Consider the following 23,926-nt stretch of genomic DNA (forward strand, 5'->3'; position numbering starts at 1 on the left):
GACCACGCTAAATTGTCTAAGTAGTTTCAGGCTGTGTTTAAATGATATAAAACACCAAACAGTCCTGCAAGGAGTTTCAGTCTCAAAGCCAGAGTATGTAACCTCAAGTTTCAGATAATGTTACACATGAGAATTTCCATTACCAAAACAGGAGAGGATAAAAGTGGCTGCTCCACTAACAGGATTGTGCTCATCGTATCTGTGTGTGTGTGTGTGTGTGTGTGTGTGTGTCAGTTTGAGTTTGTTTGAATTAGCAGAACATCTTTCCAAGACAGAGAGGAAGGAGGAGGGATGAGATGACATAAACAGAGAAGTGGAACCTGCCTTCTGGACAGCAGCTGCTGAATAGACTAGACAGATAAATACACACCGCTGCACAGATCCTTCTTTGGAAGCTTTTATTCTGAACCTTTTTCAATGTCAGTGCAGTAGATTCTACTCAGAAATATTTTGAGTATCGTAATAAACAACTGTATTTCTCAAAAAAAGACTATATGCTAGAAAAAAATGTTATACAAATCTAAACTTCAGAAAAATCGGACTGGTACAAGTTAACAAGTTTTAAGGAAACACGTTTTTCATGGTTTATCAAAAATCTGAACTGAAATTATTCCACATCAGTTCTAATTTCCACATGTAGCTTGTTCATAATTCCTTGCAGTACATACTGTATTTTATGGCCTCTATTGAATCCTGTCCAAGTTTTGCTCACACTAAAACAATCTGTCCTGTTCTTTAATGCGCTAAAAGCTGAGGCTGGATGTTGAATAGCATGTCATCGTTCCCTCTGCGAATCTCGAGCAGAAGTGGCTGGTTGGTCTGCAGCACCACACGGATGTCATCAGTGGTGTTAACCGGCTGTGCATTCAGCTTCACTATAACATCACCTTCCTTAATCCCTCCACTAAAATACAAAAAAGGAAAGAAGCTAGTGAGTAATTTGCTATAAGGGGCGTCTGAAGCACAATAGATGGCTCCACATATGCTAACCTCACTACGTAAGAGGTCATCAGCTCATCATAGTCATACGATGATGTCAGCATTTATAAACCTGAAAATACCCGGAATCAACGTGCAAAAAATTTCCAAGTGGATACTGGTGTTGCCATGAAAGGGAATAAAATTACTCTACATACTATGTATATGTTTGATATTTAATTTGTCTAAATAGTTCTCCTCCTCCTGACAGCTCTGTATAAACACATCCCACAGTTTGCCCCAGTTCAGCTGAAAACACTTTTTTTTTAAAATGTGACTGATAGTCACAGCTGAGTCATTGGTTGCACCAAGAAGTGCAAAATTTTTTTGTTTTTTCACAAAATCTGCCGAATGCAAACGATTTATTCCTGGCAAATGTTATAAATAATACCTATGAAATAAAGTGATTTTAATAAAATATTGCATTTCTAAGCTAAGATCTGGATCATTTTACTAACGGAACAGCACAGGTGAGTAGAGTCGTTCTGTCTTTTACAGTGTTTGGTTCTAATAACTACTTAAATGTAGTTTTAACAATATAAAAACGCACACACACACACACACAAAAAAAACTAACATGTCCTGCAAATCTGCCAGCAGATTTTAGTTTTTCAGATGTTTGAATCACATTATGGAGCCACATAATGAGCCCACATCAATTGAAGCAACACCAAAGTTTGGCTGATGACCGGTACTTTGAGGAACTGTGATATGTGTGTGTGTGTGTGTGTGTGTGTGTGTGTGTGTGTGTGTGTGTGCACTTGGGGTTTTTGCACATGTGTGCGAGCATACTTTTCTGCTGGAGTGTTAGGTATGACCTCCTGCACCAAAACCCCACTGCTGACGTCAGGAAAGTCTGGGTTCTGATGTTTCAGTCCCGCTACTAGACTGAGGCACACACAGAGCACAATAATAGGAATTGTAACATAACATACTTTACACTGATAGCATGCACAGATAAGTCCACACTCATTTAACTGAAGGCTGAAATGCTCAGGTTGTGTTATTAAAAGCTACAATCTACGATGTGTGCGTAAATGTTGCAACTCACGCTTTGGTGATTGTGATCATCCTGATGCCTAAAAAATATCTCTTCACTTCTGACACGTCTGAAAACAACACGAAACTACAATGTGAGACTTCAGCAAGGCCATCACAGGATCTCTTACATGTAAACCTAGTGTTTCTATTTCAACCATTGCTGGTGTGTCAGGTGCTCTCACCTGCATCAGACTGAGGCTCCTCTGTAAGTCTTCTCTGTAGTCTTACCTTTTCTGTCACAACAATATTTAGGAAGAAGAGTTAGCGATAAATACCGAGGAACAAGTGCTTTATAAGAGGTCATTAGGTGGTAGGGTCACACGATTCCAGCTGTGACACCCACCTTTGCTGAGTTTGGTCTTTGACTCTGTGAGGAAGCGGCGGATCCTGTCGGAGGGTATAGCGAAGGAGATCCCTGCTGTCACTTTAAGAGTGTTGATACCTATCACCTCCCCATCCTGGAAGAAGCACAGGCACGCCCACAAAAGCATACAATCACACAGGACTCGTGAAGTCAAAAGGGCAGTTCAAATTATTCAATAACAAATAATGGCTGCAAAGGACGGTCATGTGTTGATTCACATAAAATCCAATAAGAATTGAAAAAATATGGGAGAATTTCCAGGAAAAAAACTGTGTCACTTAGTATTTAGAGCCTAGCATACAGCGCCATTGAAAGAAAATGTCATTAAAATTTCCACAGTTTAGCACACTGCATGTGGCCTATTTAAACATGCACTGGTGTACAGTGCTGCAAATGCAATCCAGTGTGTCACTACATAGAATTGTCAGCGTGGGAAACTCCTGATGAAACACATTTAATGCAATAGTTAGTGATAAACCGCGTGTTTCATTCTCAGGAATTATTTTCTTGTTGCGAATATAGTACCAGCAGTAACAGGAGGAGTGGAAGGTAGTAGTGTTACATTTTAATGATTGCACACATGAAATTCCAAATGTATAAATGGATTCTGTGGCATGTTGAGACTCTTAACACACAGGTAGGAGGTATAAAAGAAAAAATACTGTTGTTAATGTGTTACAATAAACAAAAACTAAACCAGGCTTAAATTATAGACCAATAATATCTGTACACTATAATAATATGTGTAGCTCCCACAGCGTTCTTGGGAATAATATGACATTTCAGACTCACATGACAATTAGAGTGCTCTGTGTATGCTGGAAATGTGAGATTTATGGGGGCTAATAATAATAATGTGGTCAAAAGCCACTCTTTAGGCATAATTACACAGTAGGTGAGAGGATTACAGAGCTGCAGTGGTCATGATGGATGTGGCTTTGGTGTGGAGTGGACCCAAAAAAGACAGCCTAACCATTTTTTCAAAGTATTTCTGGGTCTAAAAACAGTCACTAACAGTAAAATAAACAGACAGGCAGGTACCAGTGAGGTTGTTAAAGCCCTGAATGTTTTATGAATAGCTCTGCAGCTGATAAAAGCCAAGTCCTTCATTTTAGTGAAGCATTTCTGAGCATTTTAGCTATTTTTTCCATTTTAAAAACCCTCCATCAAAGCCCAGCACTTACCAGGTTTACAAGAGGCCCTCCTGAATTGCCGTACTTCTCGCAAATATGAAAGATAAGAAACATAAAATCACAAAAATAATCTTGACACTTGTGTAAATGGCCAAAATCTTTTTACAAACATTCCACAACATTACAAGAAAGTGACGTAATTAGCTTGTGTACATGCACATATATGTGTATAAATGTTATGTTTGTGTGTTCACATTGATGATAGCATCAGTCTGGATGTAGTCCATGTCTGAGTCCTTGATGCCCAGCTCTTTGCCGTCTCTCTGTGTCGTGCTGACAATGCCGGTGGTGACGGTGTTCTGCAGGGCGAAGGGGCTGCCGATGGCGACCACGAACTCCCCTGGCCTCAGACCAGCCGAGCGACCCAGAGACAGCACATGGAGCTTCTTCTGCTCCCATATGGACATAAACAGTCAAAAATACCAACACACAGGAGGAACTGTGAGCATATTTGTCAGATACAGAGAGAAAAACACTCAGCATGAACGGGAAAAAATGCATTTGGAGAAGATAGGAGACGGGAGGAAGAGTTTAAAGCTTACAAAACTGTTCAAGTATTTGAGATATGAGTGCGAGAAAACACACATCAGCGCTGCGTCTGTGAGTCACAGAGCTGGTGTTTATGAAAGTATTCCCGCTCGCCTTGTGAGTGTCTCGCAGGAAACTGTCAAATGTTGGCAGGATGTGGTCTCATTTAGGATTCGTGGTAGCAGAAGATTAAAAATGATTCACGTTTCTTAATAATGGAGAAAGAGAAGAGGGCAACAAATCGCTCTCACCTGTGGATTGACCTTGATGGTGGCGATGTCCGCCTTCTTGTCTAAATCTCTGACCACAGCTTCGTATGCGTCGCCGTCGTGGAGCTGAACACGCAGCTGAGGCCTCCCCGTCACTGTGGAAGTTGTGGTCACCACGTGAGCGTTGGTCACAATCACACCTGAGTGGGTCACGATGAAGCCGGAGCCGCTGGACAGGCGCACATGGCGACCAAACAGAGGATGTCTGGAGAGAAAAAAGAAGACAAAGGCAGATTTAGAGGCAAAAATAGTCAAAGACGTCTATTTTTCTAGGAGCCGTTTCACACTGTGGTGGTCCTGTGTGGCAGAAACATAAATTTAAACTTATGCAGCCTAAAACCATGAAAGTGGACACCTTTGGATCATTTTATGCAGCTGATAATAATAAAACAAGACATAGCAGCAGATTGGTTGACATTTTCTTGGGATCAAGCTACAATAAAGTATTCAAATCTACAGTTTTTTCTTTATAAAAGGACTAAACTCCTGTTCCACTTTTGATTTGTTACTTGTGCCTTTTTAAATCTTAAACATCACTGGGAAAACTCCCTCCATAAACACACATTCCTCACCTCACAAACAGCTCGATGTGGACGACAGCAGGTGCTATTTTCTCCACGACATCAGCGATGAAGTTGAACTTGTAGCGAGGGCTGCTGGTACGGACCAGGGAAAGACCTGTACTGACATAAAGAGCCCACTGCATTAATGCAAACACACACAGTACATCACTCACAATCACGACTGTAGAATTAGATCAGTCTTGTACAAATCCTTGACCTCTTAAAACCTCCCCTGAAGCAGCAGTGGATCAGTTGCTACAAACTCAGAATTTGGAACAAAACGTTGATCAGTCCCACAGAGATTTTTTTTTCAGTCTACTAGAGATCCACAATGTTCCAGGTATTATATGAATGAACAGTTTGCTCAAGCCACTGTATAATCATTTCAAACAGAGTGGAATTAGATGTTTTTTAATGGCAAACCTGCATGAAATTCATGTTTTTTGCCACTTACGAGAAAGCAAAATGACCCATCAGAAGTACATTTTGTTCACCTTTGTGGCAACTTAAACTGAAAAAAGGGGAAATATGGATGTCAAGAACTCAAAATTTTGATAAAATTGTAAACATTGATGGTCTGTCAGTCCTGGTACTGCAGACATGACTCTTTAGCTGCTACTCTTCTCCAGCAGCGTACTGCAAAAATACAAAGCAGTTTCCACTTAGAGCATATTCTAATATTATTTTTTAAGCTACTTCATTATAAATTATGCAAACAACAAACAAATGTCTATCCCAATAATTCCGTTATGACTTCTTTAAAGTTTCTAGTCATACACACATCTCAAAGTGTTTAATGCTCCATTATAAAAACATGACAAAAACAGCAAATCTTGAAACTGAAATCACAAAAGTTTTGGCAATTTCTTGCCTGAAAAATGACCCTCTCTGATTTCTAATGCCAGTTTCTAATTTAAAAAAGACTGATTATGACAGCTCTAGTTTTTCCTCTGATATTGTACAATAGCACAGCTGCAGTACAAGTCAAAACAGAACACTTGTTACGTTTTATTCAAACAACGTCCACCCCAGACCTGCGAGGACCCCCAGTAGTCCTACCTGCGCCTGAAGGCGAACACGGTCCTTGGTGCGCTTGGCTCACTGCGGGTCTGCCCTTGTGTATAGCTTTATGACTGGCTGCTCTCATCTTACACACATTTCCATACGTTTTCCCGTCGCTTCCGCACACTTCCATCTCCATCTTACACCGGCAGACCCCTTTGGAGCCCCGTCGCCTCCCCGCGGTGAGCGTCCTGCACTCCAGTCCATCGCCGCAGGGCAGGTCGTTCTTGCGGCCGCAGGGGTCGCCTTCGCGGGGCGAGCACACCAAGCAGCAGTTGCATCTGTCCGGGACGTACCCCCCGGGGCAGCTGGGACTCGGACACGAGCCCACGTCGCATCGGGAGGCGCACTTGTCCGAGCGCACGGAGTCCAGGTCGTGCGTAAAGAGAAACAGAGCGGTGAGGAAAAGTAGCTGCATTCTGATGGGTATCGACAGCGTCAGCAAGCTCGGACAGCTGGATGTTTGCTCTCATAAATTCATATTCAGTTTGAATGTTACAAATAACCTGGTTGCTCCTTTGCGTTAAGACCTTAAATAAAAGCAACCCTGTGTCTCCAGTGGCTCCACTGTCTGCTGGTATGAAAAAAATGGGATATGCCTACATGAAGCTGGTGTTCAAAGCTCTGTTTGGATTTAACTCATAGCAGAGTCACCAGTGCCTGCATGTTTTGACAGCCGTGTGACTGTACATCACCTAGTTTTAGTGAAACTGAGCCTTGGAGCGCAGAGGACCAAGTGATGGAGTCAAACCGACAATGCGCCCCATCTAGTGGAGATTTAAAAAAAAAAAAAAACACATAGACTCAATTTCAAAGCAATGGAAAATTATGGGTTATTCATCCTCTGTTTATACAGTACAGTTGTATTCAGATGCATAGACAGTCTCATGTAAAGTCAGATTAGGCTCATTATTGTGTCCTGAAGTGGTGATTGGCATCCTGAAGACGGACAGTGAGAAGATTTTTAGAAAACATAGCCCTTCTGTGGTTCAAAGCATTACAATTACATTCTTATTGTATTCCTGTTGGGTTACAGAATTATTTTATTATTGGCAATATGTTAAAAAAAAGCTTTATTAACTAGAAAGCTTTTTTATTGTCAGCTGGGTTCCTTTTAATTAGCTTAGTGGAGATTTTGTGTTTGTGACAAGGCCTAGTGTCAGGTACATGCAGTAAGGAGATTTACATTAGCAAAAAAAAAAAGTATTTATTTTTTGACACCACAGTGTTGGCTAAGTTGCTTTTGACCTCACACATTCATATTTAGCTGACTGCAGGTCTTATAGCAAGAGAGGTGTTCAGTCATTATAAAACCTGTTGCATATTTGGCCAAATGTCTCAACTTCAAGTAAAATATTAGCAGTCCTAAATTAGAAGCATCTGTGTCTCCACCTACAGTCAAAAAAGTAATAGTTGCTCCACTGCTTCCTTTCATACGCCTTACTACCCCCTGCAGGCAATAGAAGAGTTACAGTGGCCCTTTTTCCACAAATAGCTGGTGTTTTCATGTGTGTGCTGAACAGAGTAAGCAGAAAAATCACAGGTGTCACTAATAAAATGAATGGTGGCTGAATGACATTTAACTCCTTGAGTTTCAGAATCCTGGTCTTGTGGTTAATGATTTTGGAACCTTAATCTGTACATTTTTAAACTTTTCAACAGAAATGCAACTGGGAAAAAATACCTGTAAAATGCTTATCATTCACTTTTAAACTTTTAACATCAAATTAACATCTTAATAAATATGGTAAAGATACAGCATATCACCCAGTGTTCAAATATTCTACATTTTCGTTAATATTTATGAAATTATGCTGTGATTTTTGACTGCTAAAACTATACAAGCATGAAGTTGCAAGCAAAATATAACACATATGCTTTTTAAACACAGTATTTGTAAACCTGCGACTGTCACTGAGTAATCAAACACTTCTGGGCCATATTCATACACATAATTTAGAGATGCAGATGAAAAAAGCTACAATTCGAATGTTTCTAAACTGATCAGAATTCTATAGAAACTACAGATTTGCTTTGCTTAAGACTTCACAAATAATTCTGATGTAACTATACAAGCGATGTACAGTATCAGACAGACGCAGTGTATGGTAGTTAGTTGTATAGTGTTATTGTTTTAAATGATCTACTAATGGCTATAGATGAAACTATCCACCTGAGGGCAGTGTTGATCAAGGATCCGTGTCACTCCGCTGTCCTGTGCCTACACATGTACTGGTTACACTGCAACACGCCTTTTCAGAATTTATTCCTCTCCAGATGTGTGCTGCATCTCACTGTGTGTGGTGAACCTGTTCAGCTATACCTCACTGTGACGAGTGTACTGCACATGATCCGCGTGGGTGTGTTTGTGTTTCATTCGCACATGCGCATCCGGAGATGTTCGGATCTGCTCACTGGTGTCTCCATTGTAAGTCTCACCTGCAGCATGAACTGTGAGGATCTGGATTTTTCCACTGTGATTTAGATAAAATCCCTACTTTAGTACCTACAGTATAGGAAATGTTTAGTCAATTAACCAGTCTGTCGAAAACTGAACCCTTTGAGTCACCTATAAAGCTAAATCACTAAACAGTCACTGGTTTAAATGTTTCAAACGTGAGACACGTTTTCATTAGAAACAGGATATCTGTGGGGTTTCACATAAAATGTAGATAGAAAAAGATGGATGTGGCATCAAGGTTTAAAAAAGATGCTTTGAACTTGCTTTCTTTCGAACAGCCAGCAGGGGGCGACTAATGTGGTTGCAAAAAGTAGTAAAATTGTATAGACATCTATGGGAAAAGTAGCCTTCTTCTCACTTGATTTGGTAGCTCAGGAAACATTTTACAAATGACTTTACAGTCTACATTGCTAATGTCACATCTCCTTCAATATGGCATGAAGTCAATGTAGTAAATTACGGTTCCATTAAAAGTAAAACAGACGATAAAGCGGGGTATGCTTTAAGACGGGGCTACCTTGTGAATGACAGGTTGCTCCCGTATCATTGAGTATAGTGTCACGTTCTCATTCAGATGAAACCTCTTGTTTCATCTGGTTTCAAAAGAGAAAAAAATGCTGACTAAATTTAAGGCTTCAGAATGGTAGTGCACAAGCAAATCAGTGGCTTCATGGTGGCTATGTACATCTAACAGATACAGCCTATGGGTTTTGAAGGAATTTGAAAATATCTTGATTCCTATCATTTTTCTAACATTTTAGAGTCAATAAGACAAATTAATGATTAAAAAACAAAATACGCAGATGAAGTAGATGTGAAATGAACTAGTTGCAGCTATAGACTCGACATGCAAAGGCTGAAAAATTATTAAGGTATAATAAACATCAGGAATAACTTATAATGCACTACATTAGTGTGCAGCAATCTATAGAATTCATTAGGAATAATATTTGTATCCAATTTTCTTTTGCTGTTTTACCTTTAGTGTTTTAACAATAAAAATACAATCATATGAAGTAAGTTTGGTCTTGTGCTGTTTTTTGGCTATACAGTTGACTGTATAGTCAAATGTCAAACAAATGTTTTTTAACAAAAATGCAGAGCTACTTCAGTTATAAATTCTTGTAAAGACAGTACAGGCTGGTTTGTCTGCATATCATTTATGAATTAAGTTTTCAAGTTTCTTGGCCATTCCACATGCATACAAAATCTGCGGCATCCAGGTCTCTTGAAGTCTACTGAACACAACTTTGTCCGTGCTGTTTGATGTTATTTCTGTCAGCAGTTTTAATTTTACATATTCAAATGAGCTTTTTCTTTGAAACTGTAATATGTGTAACTTACCAAAACAAAAATTCTAATTTCCCAAATTTTATTTTTTTTCTGTTAAATATACAATTTTTCTCATACAATCACTGAGTTGGAATAAAAATTTCAAGATGCATACATAAGAAAACACAACAGCATCAAGCAAAGTGTGAAATATTGTCCTCAATTTTGTTTTTCCTTTTCACATAATATATTATAAAGGGGAGGGGAGTTGCCGTGCCCCATGCCACGAGGTTCAAGAGAAAGCTGTTTGCCGGCAATTAAATACATGTCAAACAACAAATACATTCATTGTAATGAGAAATCTATTTCTGACAGCATTCTCTTGTATTGAAATGTTTAGGAGCAAGAATCTGCGTATAAATCGTAAACAGATTACATTCAAGCAATGTGTTGATTTCTAGTCCTCCTCCTCCAAATTCAAGTTTCAACATTATTCTTCTCTTGAGGCTTTTCAATACTCCTTCAACAAACAGATTTTGGCAGTACTGAGAGTTAAAGACACTGGGTTTGTGTTTGCTCAACAGATATGGTTTTGAAGACTAACACTGGTAAAGAGTGGTCTGACCCAGCTGGGCAGAACCAGTCCAACATTTCCAGCAGTGCAAGTGCACGTTTATGTTTCAACAAGTACTCCTACAAGGCCAAGCAAATATTTTAGGATTTTATCCCAGATGAGGAACAATGACCTCATGAAAAATTCACTTTCTGGATACATCTGTAAAACCAGTCCCTCAGACTCCCCAAACACTCTAGGACCACATATGTGTTCGTATGTGGTAGGTACGTGCTTGTTCTTTGGCCATTACCCGACTAGGATACTTTGCATGAGACTTCAGTAGGTACTTTGGGTGGGTAAAAAAAAAAAAAAAATCCTTTCTGTGTCCTAACAATAAACAAAGCCCACCTCCGTGGAAAAGCCGATTATCCAATCAAGTCACCATGGCAACTACTAACAGCCCCAAGGTCTCTCTAGGAGACAGCGGTATGCTAATCTCTCCAGCTCTCATGCTTCTCTGCACTCTCTTCAAAAAATGAGGAATCTACTTAAACTCAATTTCCTCACAAAAAAAACTTCATTTTATTTTCTATCATCCTCTTCAATTTCTTTTTTTGCAAGGACAAATAAGAACAGTTTCCAGTGTGATAATCTCATCTTCTCCCTTATTTCATCCTTCCTTGCTTCAGGACAGACTTCAGGATAAAAAAAAACAAAAAAACGAGTCACCGCAGAAACCTCTCCTCAGCCTTCTCTGACTACCAAGAGGAAAAAAACGGCCGCTTGCAGTGGAAGGTTTGTGTGAACGCATTGCCCAGTGTGACCACACGACCTTGGCCGCCTGAGCGGCTGCGCTCCACCACCACTCGGGGCATCTGCACCAGCTGGATGGGGCTCTTACCGTCCTTCAACGCCTGGGTCAGATTCAACACCTGCAACAAACAGGATATGACCATGAAGTACAGACACAGTACGGTGCAATATGCACTTTTAAGAACAGATTATGCGCATAAGGTTAAAGCTAAACACATATGCTGGCCACGTGTTTAGCTGTTCGTCATTTTCGATTGTCTTTAGCTCCTTCAAGAAATGCACTCTTTTCTGTTACTCTGGCAGCATCTGAACCTGTTGGCTTTGTGTCTGAATAAGGGACCCGCTCAGTTTTCTGTAAAAGGCACAACATGACGTTCACTAGGTCGGACACAGTAACATTTACTTCACGTTCAAAAGAGTCCAAGTCTGAACTGCACACTACTGCATTAGCAGAAAGGCACGCACAAGATTGCCATGTACTGAAGTAGGATATTGTTGTCTATAGTGGCCGACACTGTCCAATCTCATACATGAATTCCCTGTATCTGAATGAGACAATTTGAATCCAGTCACTCTAACGAACAGATAAAGGCAGCAAAGTCTGAAAAAGGGCTTATCACCCTGCCAAACAAAGTGTAATACACCATAGACAGTAAACGCTGCAATTATTTCTTTTCTCTCGGTTATGTATTTTGCAGAAGAATATCTGGGAAAAAAGCAAAAAAAAAAATCAGTTCTACAAAAGAACTATGCAGAATGTCAGCCGTTTTCTTCCTTTGATCACTGTAATCCTGTAAGTCTTTTTATCACACAAAAAAAAGCATAAAAAGAAAAAAAAAACAGGGTTTGAGGTGAGAGTAGGTGAGAAAGGCAGAAAGGGTGAGGCAGGACAGTAGACAAGGCAGCGGATCCACAATTCTGTACAGATGTGAGGTGATGAGGTTACATTGCACACAATGGAAGTGAAAGAAAGTAGGACATGGGAGAGGAAAGAGGGGAGGTTATGAAAGGAAACAGCCAGAAAGAGCGAAATAGAGGACACAAAAGGGGAAGAGAAAAGTAAGAAAAAAGGGCTGGAAACGCTAATTTTGGGAACAAAAAGAAAGAAAACAAAGAAAACTCACCTGTCCTCTCATGACAGACATCTGTCTCTCAAACATGGTTTTGTCAAAACCTTTATCTGTCTGAAGACAAAGAAAATTATCAATATTAGGAAGTGATTCATTAAATTTAACTGAGCATACAGAGCTTTCTCTTAAGAATCTTATTTTTAGTCTCAACGAACACACCCAAAAGTGAAACCTATAGGGAGACAGGTACCTTGAACATCTCATAAAGGTCCTCACAGAGGTCCTGGACAAAGTTCATGTCAGAGAGGCGGGACAGCACCAGGTCTCTGGTCTCCTGGGAGAAGGCCACCTTAGCCTGAGGGAGCCATGCCCAGTGGAATGGGTCTGATGGAAGGACATAATACAACAGTTGTTTCTCTTAGAGCCTTTCGCTGCCACTAGACCCTTGTTCTTCCTCAACTGTATATAACTATTACTATATTTTCCACACTGTCTACTCGCATGGTGCATGTTGTTCAGCTGTATTGTTAAACGGCCCTTTGGTTGTTACCTGAACACTAGCTGAATAGACCATCATGCTCAAAAACAGACTAAAATTATCAGTTAACAAATGCTATTGTCAGAAAATACAGGGAAAGTAGTAGGAATTCACACAAGAAGACACTTCTCATGTGTGTCGAGAAGCTGTGAAGCTTTTAGTAGTGCAGCTCTGTCCAAAGGTAAAGTCCCACCAGCACATCTCTAAACTTGTTTCATAAACATGTTATACCTTCTTTGTTAAATCCACACACAAAAACAAAAAAAACATGATTTTACAAGGATTTGCAGATTTGTTTTACTTTAAGGTTCTTCTAGCCATTTCTATCTCTTGTTTCCTTTCCTAATAAGAAGCTAATCGTTGGCTGAAAGTGGTATCGATTCTCCTCAGCAAGAGAGCAAAGAGCAAATGAGCAGTAAATTGGGCATTTCTCAAAATGTCAAACTACTCTATTAACTGTAATTTCCTAAAAAAAAAACTATTACTATAAATGCTATTAGCATTGCACTTTAAATAAATTATTTCAACACGCTTCGCCCCATTAACTTATGATGGCCATTTTTTGGAAGATTTTAAAGACTAAATGACAAAAAAAATAAAAAGAATTCAGAATGAAAGTCAATAACGACAGTTTTCATGATTGTTAGTAATGGCAAAATAATGACACAACCAGTGAGGCAAAGTGAAGTGAGACATACAGGCTCTCCATTCATCTGGATGCTTAAAGGGGAAGGCCAGGCCGTTGTCGATTGCTGCGATCTTGATGCAGGAGTCCAGACTGTTTTCTGGCCACTCTGCTTCCTGCGGCGAGGTGTAAAAACAAGATCGGATAAGACAGGTGAATAATTAATGACTGAGTTATTGATTGCTGTTCAAACGGGGTGATTAATTGAACAGATGAATGACAACCTTTGTCATTTATCAATGCATGGCGCATAAATATTGATGACAGGCAGTCACAGTGTTCTAGCTGCTGTAACCAGCGAGGTCGCAGGGCGCCTGCAATATCAAAGCGTGTGTGTGTGTGTCCTGTTTATGAATGAGTATGTGTACGTTTGTGTTTACATTAGGCTGACCCGAATCCTTCCAGGCTTCGATTAACAAATACTTTGGAGGTTGTTATTTACGCACTGCTAAAAAAATGCAAAATAACTTATGAAATAAGAGCAATTCAAAACTATTCCTTTTGAATCTGCATTAATTATTAGCTGTTCTCAGAAAAGGACATTTAATCTTAGTGTCTTACAGCTGTCATCTAATGTTACCAGCACTGACACTGGGACAGTAGCATGTGGCAATGTGACAGGCTTACCAGTTACAGCCAGGATGGCAAAATGTCAAAGCAGTAAAGCATCTGGAATAACAAAATTAAATTTCCGAAGACAAATGTCCTAAAAACTGCAAGTAATAGCTTAAGACCAATTTGTGGTTTCTGTTTCTGCAAAAGTCCACGTGATGTAAATTTCATTGAGCAGATGTCCAAGGGCAGGACAAAATTTGTGACCATGCCAACTGTAAATGTGCCCCAGGAAAACAAATGGTACTCTCAGAAAATGTTAGTCTTGAGGAGAGGCTGTACAAGGAGAATCAACACTGTACACACCTTAACAATTCATCATTAAAACAAGAAGTAGTAGCTGCTGGACTTTGGTGATGGTCTAATTTGTACATGCTTTCCATCAGTGTTGCCCCAAATACTTTAGGAAGTTCCAAATTCTCCGGAAATTCTGTATTATGTCCGCCCACTCTGATTGGGACTGAAGGCAAAAAGCTTCAGCTGCTGTCGGTTTCATAGCGCTTGGCACGCCTCAGAAATAAACACTGACATGCTGGTACAGCCTAATGTATTACTAGCTGCTAGTGGAAGTGTCAAATATTCACATGATTGTCATGGAAGCATTGAAAGCCTCAAAAATGGTACTTGGGACAGCACTGGTATATGTCTGCATGTGTATATGAGATGCAAAACAGCACAAACACTCATCATACAGACTCCAAACAACAAGAGCTGTACATATATCAATGCTCCTGCACTTCAGCAGTGTGAATTTTTTTTTTGTGAATAGTATGAGCACGCCTTGAGTACATGCTTATTTACCCTCACCTTTTGTCCTTCTTCTCCTTCTCCTGGCTTCTCATACTTGATCAACCAGTTGTCATTCCCTCGATCTGAGGAGGATGACAAACACAAAATAGTAAGAACTACATGCAGAGTAAACCTAAATGTTCCTTCAGGTTAATATACCCTTTCTTATCTGAACTTAAATGTAAGAGGAGGGAAAAAAAAAAAAAAAGACTGCAGCGATGCATTCAGCAGCTATAAAGTGCAAACACTTGTGACACTGAGAGTAACTCCAACAATAAATTCACTTTAGTAAAATTTGAAGAATGTATTTTTTTTTTAACCCTTATCAAATCTATCAATCAAAAGAAGCAAAATTGTCAACATTGCACTCAAAGGTAGCACAGATAAGACTAATGAGTTCATTATAAACAATGGTAAAATGTCAACAGAGACACACTCTCACCTGTGTTTCTAATAACGTAGTCCAACACCACCAACCGCTCAAACTGTGCCTGCAGCTGCTTCCTGACGTTCTCTGGCAGAGGTTCTGCCTCAAACCGTCGCAGCCAGTAGTCGGCTTCACGGTAACCTTCCACAAACAGCTGAAATGAGCCTACCTGGAAACACACACACATACAGCATGTCACATGTAACATACATAACAAAGAAAAACACACTGTACTACAATTTTAAGTGCTCTGAAAACATTAGGAAGTTTTTTTTTTTTTTTTTAATCTAGCAATGATGTGGTATGGTGCAAATATGTAAATGAAAAGTCAACAGTGCATGACGTTTGGAATATGAAGCCAGCTTCCTCATCCTACTTCTGGCAAACACTATTCAACCAACTTCTCTCAATATCTAACATACAAAGCTATAGAAACACACAGAGAAAAGCGTCACATATGAGAAACATCGGCTGCATAATACACTATCATAAATGTCACTGAATAAAAGCGAGAACTGATACATGAGTCCAGTTCACTACACAAGAGATAAATATATCCATTCAGTGTCTGAAAGGCCCCCCGAAAACAGAATATGCTTTAAAAGAGAAATGGCATTTATGCTTCCTCTGACCTATTTATTTGAATAAACCTGTCTTTTCAGAAAACATGAAAAGAGATACTGTGGAACATTTCCTTTTACTATCCTCTACCAGTGTCTGCATCAGCAGTTATTCTGAGCCTTTCGCTCACTGTTACAATAGCTCTTGTATTATATATCGATGAGACGGCAAGCAGTGGATATGTGAGCATAGCAATTTTGATATTTAAAGAAACTATTGATTTATGCTGAAAACAGGAAGACTAGTATTTGTTCTAAGTGTCTGTAGAGCCCTTCTCAAAGTGTTTTACAGAATTACATAAAGAAAACCGAAGCCAAAGGAATAAACTACAGAGGAATGAACGGGAGAATTGAAAACAGCCTATGCTCCTCATGAATGACTGATTGGAGCTGCAACTAACTATTTTACTTGTTGATAAATTACTTGATTAGTCGCTTGGTCTATAAAATCGCAAATATCTCTAATTCTGTCCACAGCCCATGACAGTTTACGGTCATGAAAGAATAAAGAAACTGGATATATTCAAATTGAAGAAGCTGCAAATGAAATAATTTTGGCTGTCTTAACTGATTAATAGCTGCAGTGCTATAGCTGATAGCAAACAATTAACAGTTGGTGACATCAGACCCTGACACAGTATCAACCCTCTCAGACAACGCAGTCAGCTAAGTGCTGACTGCTGAGTTCAGTGCACTGGTGTGGGGAATCGCAGAGGACAGAGTAAAATAGTTGGCATTTCTGAAACTTGGTGTGACTACATCACTCAGTCAATGAAATATTTTATGTGAAAATTATACCTCTTTACCTCGATATTTCAATGAGGAAATTTTAGTGGGTTTGTAGAGCGACTGACACATAAATCTAAGCTATGTTTACACATACTACAACAAGCAACCTGGCTCTTAAAATCATGAACTGTGCATACTGAGGCATATACACATGGCTTGCTTACTTGGAGGGTAATATTTTATCCAGGATCAGGCTTACCTTCCATGGTCTCATTACAAACACAAACATGTGTCATATAATTCAGGAATTCAAACACACATCAGCTGTTCCTCTGTTTTGTCTGTGTCAGTCTAGATGCCTTATTCCTATTGGCTTTGCATGTATTTGTCACAATGTGCAGTGGGCAAAGTTTACCTAACTTGAACTTTGATTGCTGTGTGAGCAGTGCCATTGTCGTGTTCTTTCTGAAAGGACCAGAAACACAACAAGTGTGTTACCTTGGGAGGCAGGCCAACTCTGTGGAAGCGTCGTCCCACCTTTGGGACCTTCTCTAAGGCGTACTTCTTGCCCCTGGACTTTGCTCTGTCGATGGCATTGTAGTGAAACGTTTCACTGGCCAAATACACCACCTGATTAAAAAAAAAGACACTCAATTAACACTAGTTTAGTATATCTTATGACAACTGCTGGACACTGTCTTCTATAGCTACAAATGAAACAAAGACAACACAAAACTGATCACATTCAGTTTTTTTCAAGTGTTCACTAAACTCTGGCCTTGATTATATGAATTCACAAATCATTATGATTTAAGGTAGATTGTATTTACATCTTCTCAAAGTTGTATACAGAAACAAAATGCATGTTCTTTGGGGCACACCTTGGTTTTTGGCACCACTCCAAGTCCAAGCTTAGTATCAACCAGAGAAGCAGCAGCCTCTGAGAGGTAACCCTGGTTAGGTAACAAGCAGCCTCGGCCGAAACAACACGGACAGCAGAGCTAAAGAAAAAGACAAAGACATGGACAGAGTTTTGGAGATTCAGATGTATACATTACTCTGTATTTCATTGTGCTAATACTCAGTGTATGCATAGACAATGAAATCAGAAATTAGTATGGCAAAACTTTAAAAAAAAAAGGGTGTATAAGATTAAATATCTGCTGATATTCTTTGTGTACCTTGTGAAAGTATTTGGTCCATTTTGGGTTCAGATGACCGTAAGGTTCCTCTGACTTTGGTTTAAAAACACCAATGATTTTCTGCAGAGAGGAAAGAAAACAACAAAAACATGTCAAAAATGCAATTTGGAAAAGCACATTTGACTCATGTCGAATAACTGAACAAAAACACAGAGACCTAACTTCATCACAATGACCTAACACTACTTTTGAAGAACACAAATCAAGAACCAAAGACAAACTGGAAACAAATGCAAAGTGACAGAGATGCTGGTAACAAGCAACAGATCGATATTGTCTCCCTGTAGTTGCTTGTTAATGTGATGCTAATCATCCTTGCTGGCTGCCTGCTATCAATGAGAGCCTTGCTGGCTGCATTATTCGGTGAGTTTATTCTGTACAGGATTTTTCCTCCTGAGTACTTTCCAACTCCTCACTTCCTTTTAGCTGACTGAATCTGCTCAAAAGCAATGCCGACAGACCCAAAGAAGCATAATTATTTACAAGGAATTCTGACTCAGTGACGCAAATGAACACTAGAGGAACATGAGTACAACTACTATTATATTCTGAGGAAAAACTTTTGAAGTATTTGCTACAATGCTATTTTGCTTGCAATGACTAACATCAAATTTGTGCACTACAAACGTTTCGTACATTTAAAAGGTTTCTGTACAATACAATTTTTTTCTATAAATACAAGAATATGTCCAATTTCAGCATTTTCCTACATATAGAATAATTTTGTGCTATATTGTTTCTTTTCACACTGACTGGAATCCGTGCAATATCTGAATTTTTACATATGGAAAAATCTATGCAAAATCAACAGTACTGTATATTTCTTATTTATTTTTTCAAACTGATGTCTACATTTTTTTACTACCCCCTTGCTGCTTTAACACTGCAAATTTCCCCACTCTGGGGTTAATCAAACTTTTTTTTATTATTTATTTTTTTATTTCATCTTATCTTAGTCCATCACTCCAGTGTATCTGGCCCTGCTGCCTCCTGGAGCCACAGACCCTCATGGGAAGTTTGTTTCTGACAAAGAGGTTCAGATGTGGTGAAAATTTTCAAGATATATGCAAATTCCCCCACTCTGGGGTTAATCAAAAGTTTTTTTTATTATTTATTTTTTTATTTCATCTTATCTTAGACTTCTTCACTACTCATAGATCAGCATCATTCCTCTTTCTGCATCTCACCCCTTTTGGGTCTTTGACAAAGTAGCTCCCGCTGGAACCCTGGGAAATCCTCTCTGGAAAGACACCACTCTCGATAGCTTGTTCCGCCCTTTGGATGATATCTGCAAACTCAGGATCGTCTGGGAAATGATTGAAGTCCCCACTGTTGGTACCTACCAGGGGAACAAATTAAGGTTATTTACAATTATTTTTACAATGTAGGCAACTACAGTGTGGCACAATTTAAAAGAAATTAAATCATACCACTTCTAGTTGAAGTACAATTTTGGTGACACTCAAAAGACATACATACAAATACAGACTATAAAATCATGATTAAAGGTCATTGTAGGCTGTCCTGTTTTCTCATTTCATGTATTACCCTCTTGTTTTCTTCTGGGAGGCTGTTCCTATTATACACTGGCTGAAAGGTGGAGTACAACAGGTGGCTATCAGCAGTCTATCACAGGACGAACACAACACAAAATCCACATTTGAAAAAATCCACAGTGGATTTAAACCTTCTTGCTGTGAAGCAAATGTAATAAAGAGTGATTCTGCCATTCTACAAAACACAGTATTTTCTATTTCCTTGCAGATCTACTAGAATTCTCTGGAAGGGCCTGCTCTCTGGTGGATGTGGGCTGCTAATTATTCCTTTGATGAATACCCAATCACAGGACACAACGCCTAACTACTGTCTCTTCCTTGCATGGGGCTGAACAGTCAGCTGACAGAGGCTCCATATGGTCTACCAGTCACAGTAAAGCAACAGTGGGATGCAGGGAGAGATGAAGGGACAGACACTGGGATGAAGGGTTGGGCAGTGGACACAGGGATGGACACAGGGATGGAAGGACAGTTAACATGTAATTTATCACAGCGAGATAAGGACAAACAGAGCTAGCTTTGAAGCTATGTCACTGAAGGAGCTGAGAGAGGAGAAAATTAAAAAGACGATACAGACAACAGAAGGGGGAGATACGCGAATATTACATAAGGGATTTGGATTAATTTAAGAATAGATACTTGTCAGTTTTATCCTAGTTATGTAGCCCACACAGTCCTGACCAAATACATTTAAACAATTTAGAGATTTAACTGTTCAGAGCCAAAACACTGAATTTTACTTAACAGTGAGCCTCAGACAAACTTTCAGCTACAAAGATTTTCTGCCAAGATTGGGTTAGCTGTCTTCTATTTTTTGCCCATCTAAAACCCAAAAGCCTCAAAGCATTAGCACTGACATCTCTCTCTAAAAGCCACAAAGTTTGTGCAGGAGGTGCACCTAACTGGAGCGGCCATAATGGTGTTTTTAAGCCAGGCTCCCCTTGTGTTTTGTGCTCCATTTGGTACTTGCTGAGCCTAAGTCATGCTGTAAAATTATTTAAACAAAGGCATGAAAGTAGAGCAACTTCTACCCATAGGTTCACCATGTTCACACACAATCCTTAAGGACTAGACTGGCTGTCCTCCACATGAACCCAACTTCCATTAAACGACCTCCTCTGGTAAAAATCTTTTTTTTTTTTTTTTAAAAATCTTGTCAACATGTTCATATGTGGGTTTTTTTATATGCTGGAAGACACATCATGAACAAAACAAGCAGTCAAAAGCCATGGTGTTGCATTTCTACCTTGAAACTGTAGTATATCAATAGCAGTCTCAGAAACACAGAATCCAGTTTCAATATTTCATACATAACAAACTTAAGGACCAAATCCTGTCAACTTGCAGGATTTCTGTATCACCGTTTATCTCCAGAGCCAGATTTCAAGTCCAACATGCATAGCTGACTAACTGCAATATTACAACCTCCCATTGAGTAATATAGACTAGTTTTATAATGTTTGAGTAGAGGTGTAGGTGAGCTGATGTGCTCCAGCTGCAGCCAGTGAGGAGGGGTGAGTGCAGAGAGACTTCATAGGTGTAAAGCTGCATCAAAGCCTTTGTAAGGCAGGAAGGGATTGTTTTCAGGGTGAAAACAAACTTATGAATATGTAACTCTGATATACAAAGATAAGTTTTTAATGGGTTTAATCAACAACAGCATTGGGATTTTCACAGTTTTTACCGTAACACATAGTTTAGATTAAGAGATTACAGACTGCAAGATGTTCAGTCATGAAGGTATATTAGTGGTCTCATTATGAAGTTGACTGTAAAACTGACATCAAAACAGCTACATTGTGACTTTAGTATGGAAATGATATGGTGTCAACACAGATCTAGAGATAAACTGTAAAGTTCTGCAGGTGGTCACCAATTTTCATCAAGATTTGTTTGTGTGTAAGGCTGGTGACACATAATTTTAGCGATTTACTTAGTTTCCAACAATAGATTCAGTATGTTTAACCAGCTGGCTTGCGTGATAGAGGACTTGTGCTTCCACTGCATTGCACTACTGATGAAAGCCTTCAGTAATATCACTGCAGAGTGTGAGTGCAAGAAGCAGCAATGTATCCCTCTTTACATTAGATATTAACTTAGAGTGAAAGTAAATACACATGCTGTGCTTCCTCTTACCCAAATTCCCTCTTCATTAACATCATCACACACTAGACTGGACGACAGAGTGTTTGTGTGCCTGCTGGCACAGTGGCCTTATGCATATTTAATATCCGTCTCTCAGACGTCCTGGTCAGTTAATGGGACCCGCAGAGCTCTTTCACAGCAGAAGTGTTGCTCGCGCAGAGCCCTGGAGACCAGCAGACCTGCAGTGCTCACAGTGTGTGACATGTCACAACACTGCACTCTGAAAAGGGCTGAGACGGGCACACAACGTGCATATTTAGGCCACTGCAACCTTTACGAATTGTTAGAACTTGACTTTAAACAGCATAAAAATCATGCTTAGTTAGCTATGTGATAAAAATGTGCATAAACCTAATTCAATGTTTCAGTTGAGGTTAGTTATATATTGTCATATCAGACAAATAAACCCTACTTGCAGCTTTTGGTCACTATGAGGCGTAGTGACCCAAAGTTGAATCTATCTAAGGTTGTGTGAATGCAAATTTTACCACTGACTTGTAAAAACACACCTGACGTTCAGTTCATATCCTGCGAGACAGGCATAGTAGAGCTTAACTACCATAATTTGCAATGGACATTTTTTAATCAAACATAGTGACAAGGCGCCAGCTCTGTGGATTCTGTGACTATGAATTTGTGAAGCAATTTTGTAGTATTAGACCTGAACACCATTGTTCTAAAAGGCCATCAGAAATGGGACGCCGACACCTGTGATGTCAGGCTCAGCGCCTCTACCTGTGGCCTAGATTTCTGGCCTTGATAGAACAGGGGTCAAACAATAGATCTCTGAGGGGAGAGAAAGGCCGACAGTCGAGAACAGAGAAGGAATGAATATAAACAGAAAACAACTGCTCAATAATATAGTTGCATGGGGGGGAAAAAAGGTGGGCGGTATGAGGAGGAGTGTTGTCATATCCACTTAGCAGTTAAGTCAGAATGTGCCGCTTCCATGGCGACTAGATCACCTTTCTTCTGTTTTCTCCTATATCTGTCTTTTCTTTTAATAGTCCAGGAGAAATGTAGTGCTGTGAATATGCAAGAGTCGCAATACAAACCATACTCAGGCAAAAAATACATGACATTAGACTCATTTTAGTAGTAGAGTCTGAACAGTGGAAGACATCTGCGTGCAACCTTAAGACCTCATAAATGTGTACTTGCAGTATTAAGGGAAGCTTGAAAAATACCATTATTAAAATATGAATGCATGCAGTGAGGAGACTTTACATTTAATCACACCGTTAACTGGACGTGTGGCTGCAAACATCTAGCCACTTGTGAAAGTGCTAGTTAATCTCATCCATAAACTCACTGGGAAACACGTACAGCTTTCTGTGCCCATGAAAACACGACCTAAATACTTTTAAGATAACATGGAAGAATGAATAGTTTTTGTAACAATCACAGTATTGTCTGATTACTCAGAAACAAGGTGTTTTTCTTCTGTACTGAAGCAACAAGTCCGTGCTGTAAACCCTATCTATTTCCAACATTTTGGTTCCTAAAGTCAGGCCCAGGATCTTGCAGGGGCCCCTGAGGGGGACCCAGTGGCCAGACACAGTGGAATTGACACTCCTACAAGATCTTGCATAACATCACATCGATCTGACCACGTTGCATTCACTGATATCTCTGCATGTAACAGTAATCAGCCTGTGTGGCCGATATTGGCCCTAAACCATATGCGTCAAAAATAACCATATGGCACGGATCAAAAAAAGAAACTGAGTGACAGCGTCCTGACCTAGCTGCCAATTTATACGCCGGAACTTGGCATAATGAGATTTGGAATAGCCTTGATCCAAAATAATTACCTGGGGAGGCCAACGTGTCTTTATCCGACGACGAGCTGTGTCTGTTCCGCCTGCTCCGCTTCTCTCGCGCTCCCCTCGGCGACGACGAGCTTCCTGCTAAGCACGGCAACAACAGCGCCTCTTCGCCGGAGCCGTCCGTCTCCAGCTCGGTCAGGACGCTTTCACAAGAGTCCGAAATGCGAACGGCGAGTCCGGGGTTGGCCGACAGCCCTGCACCTATCCGGCTCCTGTCAAATAACACCTTGGGAGGCTCTGCTAAGTGAAAGTTAGACTCCAGCACCGGCACCGCTGTTGCCCCGGTGTCCTCGCTGGTCTCCGTCTCTGTCGGGTCGCATTCTGACATCATTGTTGCTCAGTTTTTAATACACAGTTAAATGGACATTGAATTACAATGACTCCACTTCAAGCTGTCATACTTTCATTTTACAGACCCTATACTCTCTCCCAGAGTACATAAAACCAAATTAAATTAGTGGAAAGCAGCTGCTTTCGCTCACCGATGTGTCCACATAATCCGTCTAGTCTGCGTCCTTCTGCTTCCTATTTAGCTCTCTGCGCATGCGCTTCACAAAGGAACGCAGTTGCCTTCAGATACTGCTCGGAAACTCTAAACTCCTCAAATTTTGGCAATTTCACAAT

General features: G+C 39.9%; 2 protein-coding genes across 2 annotated transcripts; both read right to left on the reverse strand.

Moving 5' to 3' along the window:
• Positions 1-381: 381 nt before the first annotated feature.
• LOC111576736 (serine protease HTRA3-like) lies at positions 382-9,660 on the reverse strand. The gene is made up of 10 exons (XM_023282585.3): positions 5,996-9,660; positions 4,946-5,051; positions 4,356-4,578; positions 3,771-3,965; positions 3,568-3,600; positions 2,363-2,477; positions 2,202-2,252; positions 2,030-2,087; positions 1,771-1,866; positions 382-904 (listed from the first exon to the last, which is right to left on the reverse strand). Exons 1-10 carry the CDS (start codon positions 6,414-6,416, stop codon positions 736-738), a joined length of 1,467 nt encoding a protein of 488 aa, XP_023138353.2. The 5' UTR covers positions 6,417-9,660; the 3' UTR covers positions 382-735.
• A 154-nt stretch (positions 9,661-9,814) lies between these two features.
• On the reverse strand, positions 9,815-23,829 carry pi4k2b (phosphatidylinositol 4-kinase type 2 beta). The gene is made up of 11 exons (XM_023282581.3): positions 23,288-23,829; positions 18,960-19,111; positions 17,752-17,832; positions 17,452-17,571; positions 17,069-17,200; positions 15,237-15,390; positions 14,813-14,877; positions 13,407-13,509; positions 12,421-12,554; positions 12,225-12,284; positions 9,815-11,219 (listed from the first exon to the last, which is right to left on the reverse strand). Exons 1-11 carry the CDS (start codon positions 23,631-23,633, stop codon positions 11,046-11,048), a joined length of 1,521 nt encoding a protein of 506 aa, XP_023138349.1. The 5' UTR covers positions 23,634-23,829; the 3' UTR covers positions 9,815-11,045.
• Between the last annotated feature and the right edge of the window lie 97 nt (positions 23,830-23,926).

This window comes from Amphiprion ocellaris, chromosome 4 (assembly GCF_022539595.1).
Source record: "Amphiprion ocellaris isolate individual 3 ecotype Okinawa chromosome 4, ASM2253959v1, whole genome shotgun sequence".
NCBI classification, from domain to species: Eukaryota; Metazoa; Chordata; class Actinopteri; family Pomacentridae; genus Amphiprion; species Amphiprion ocellaris.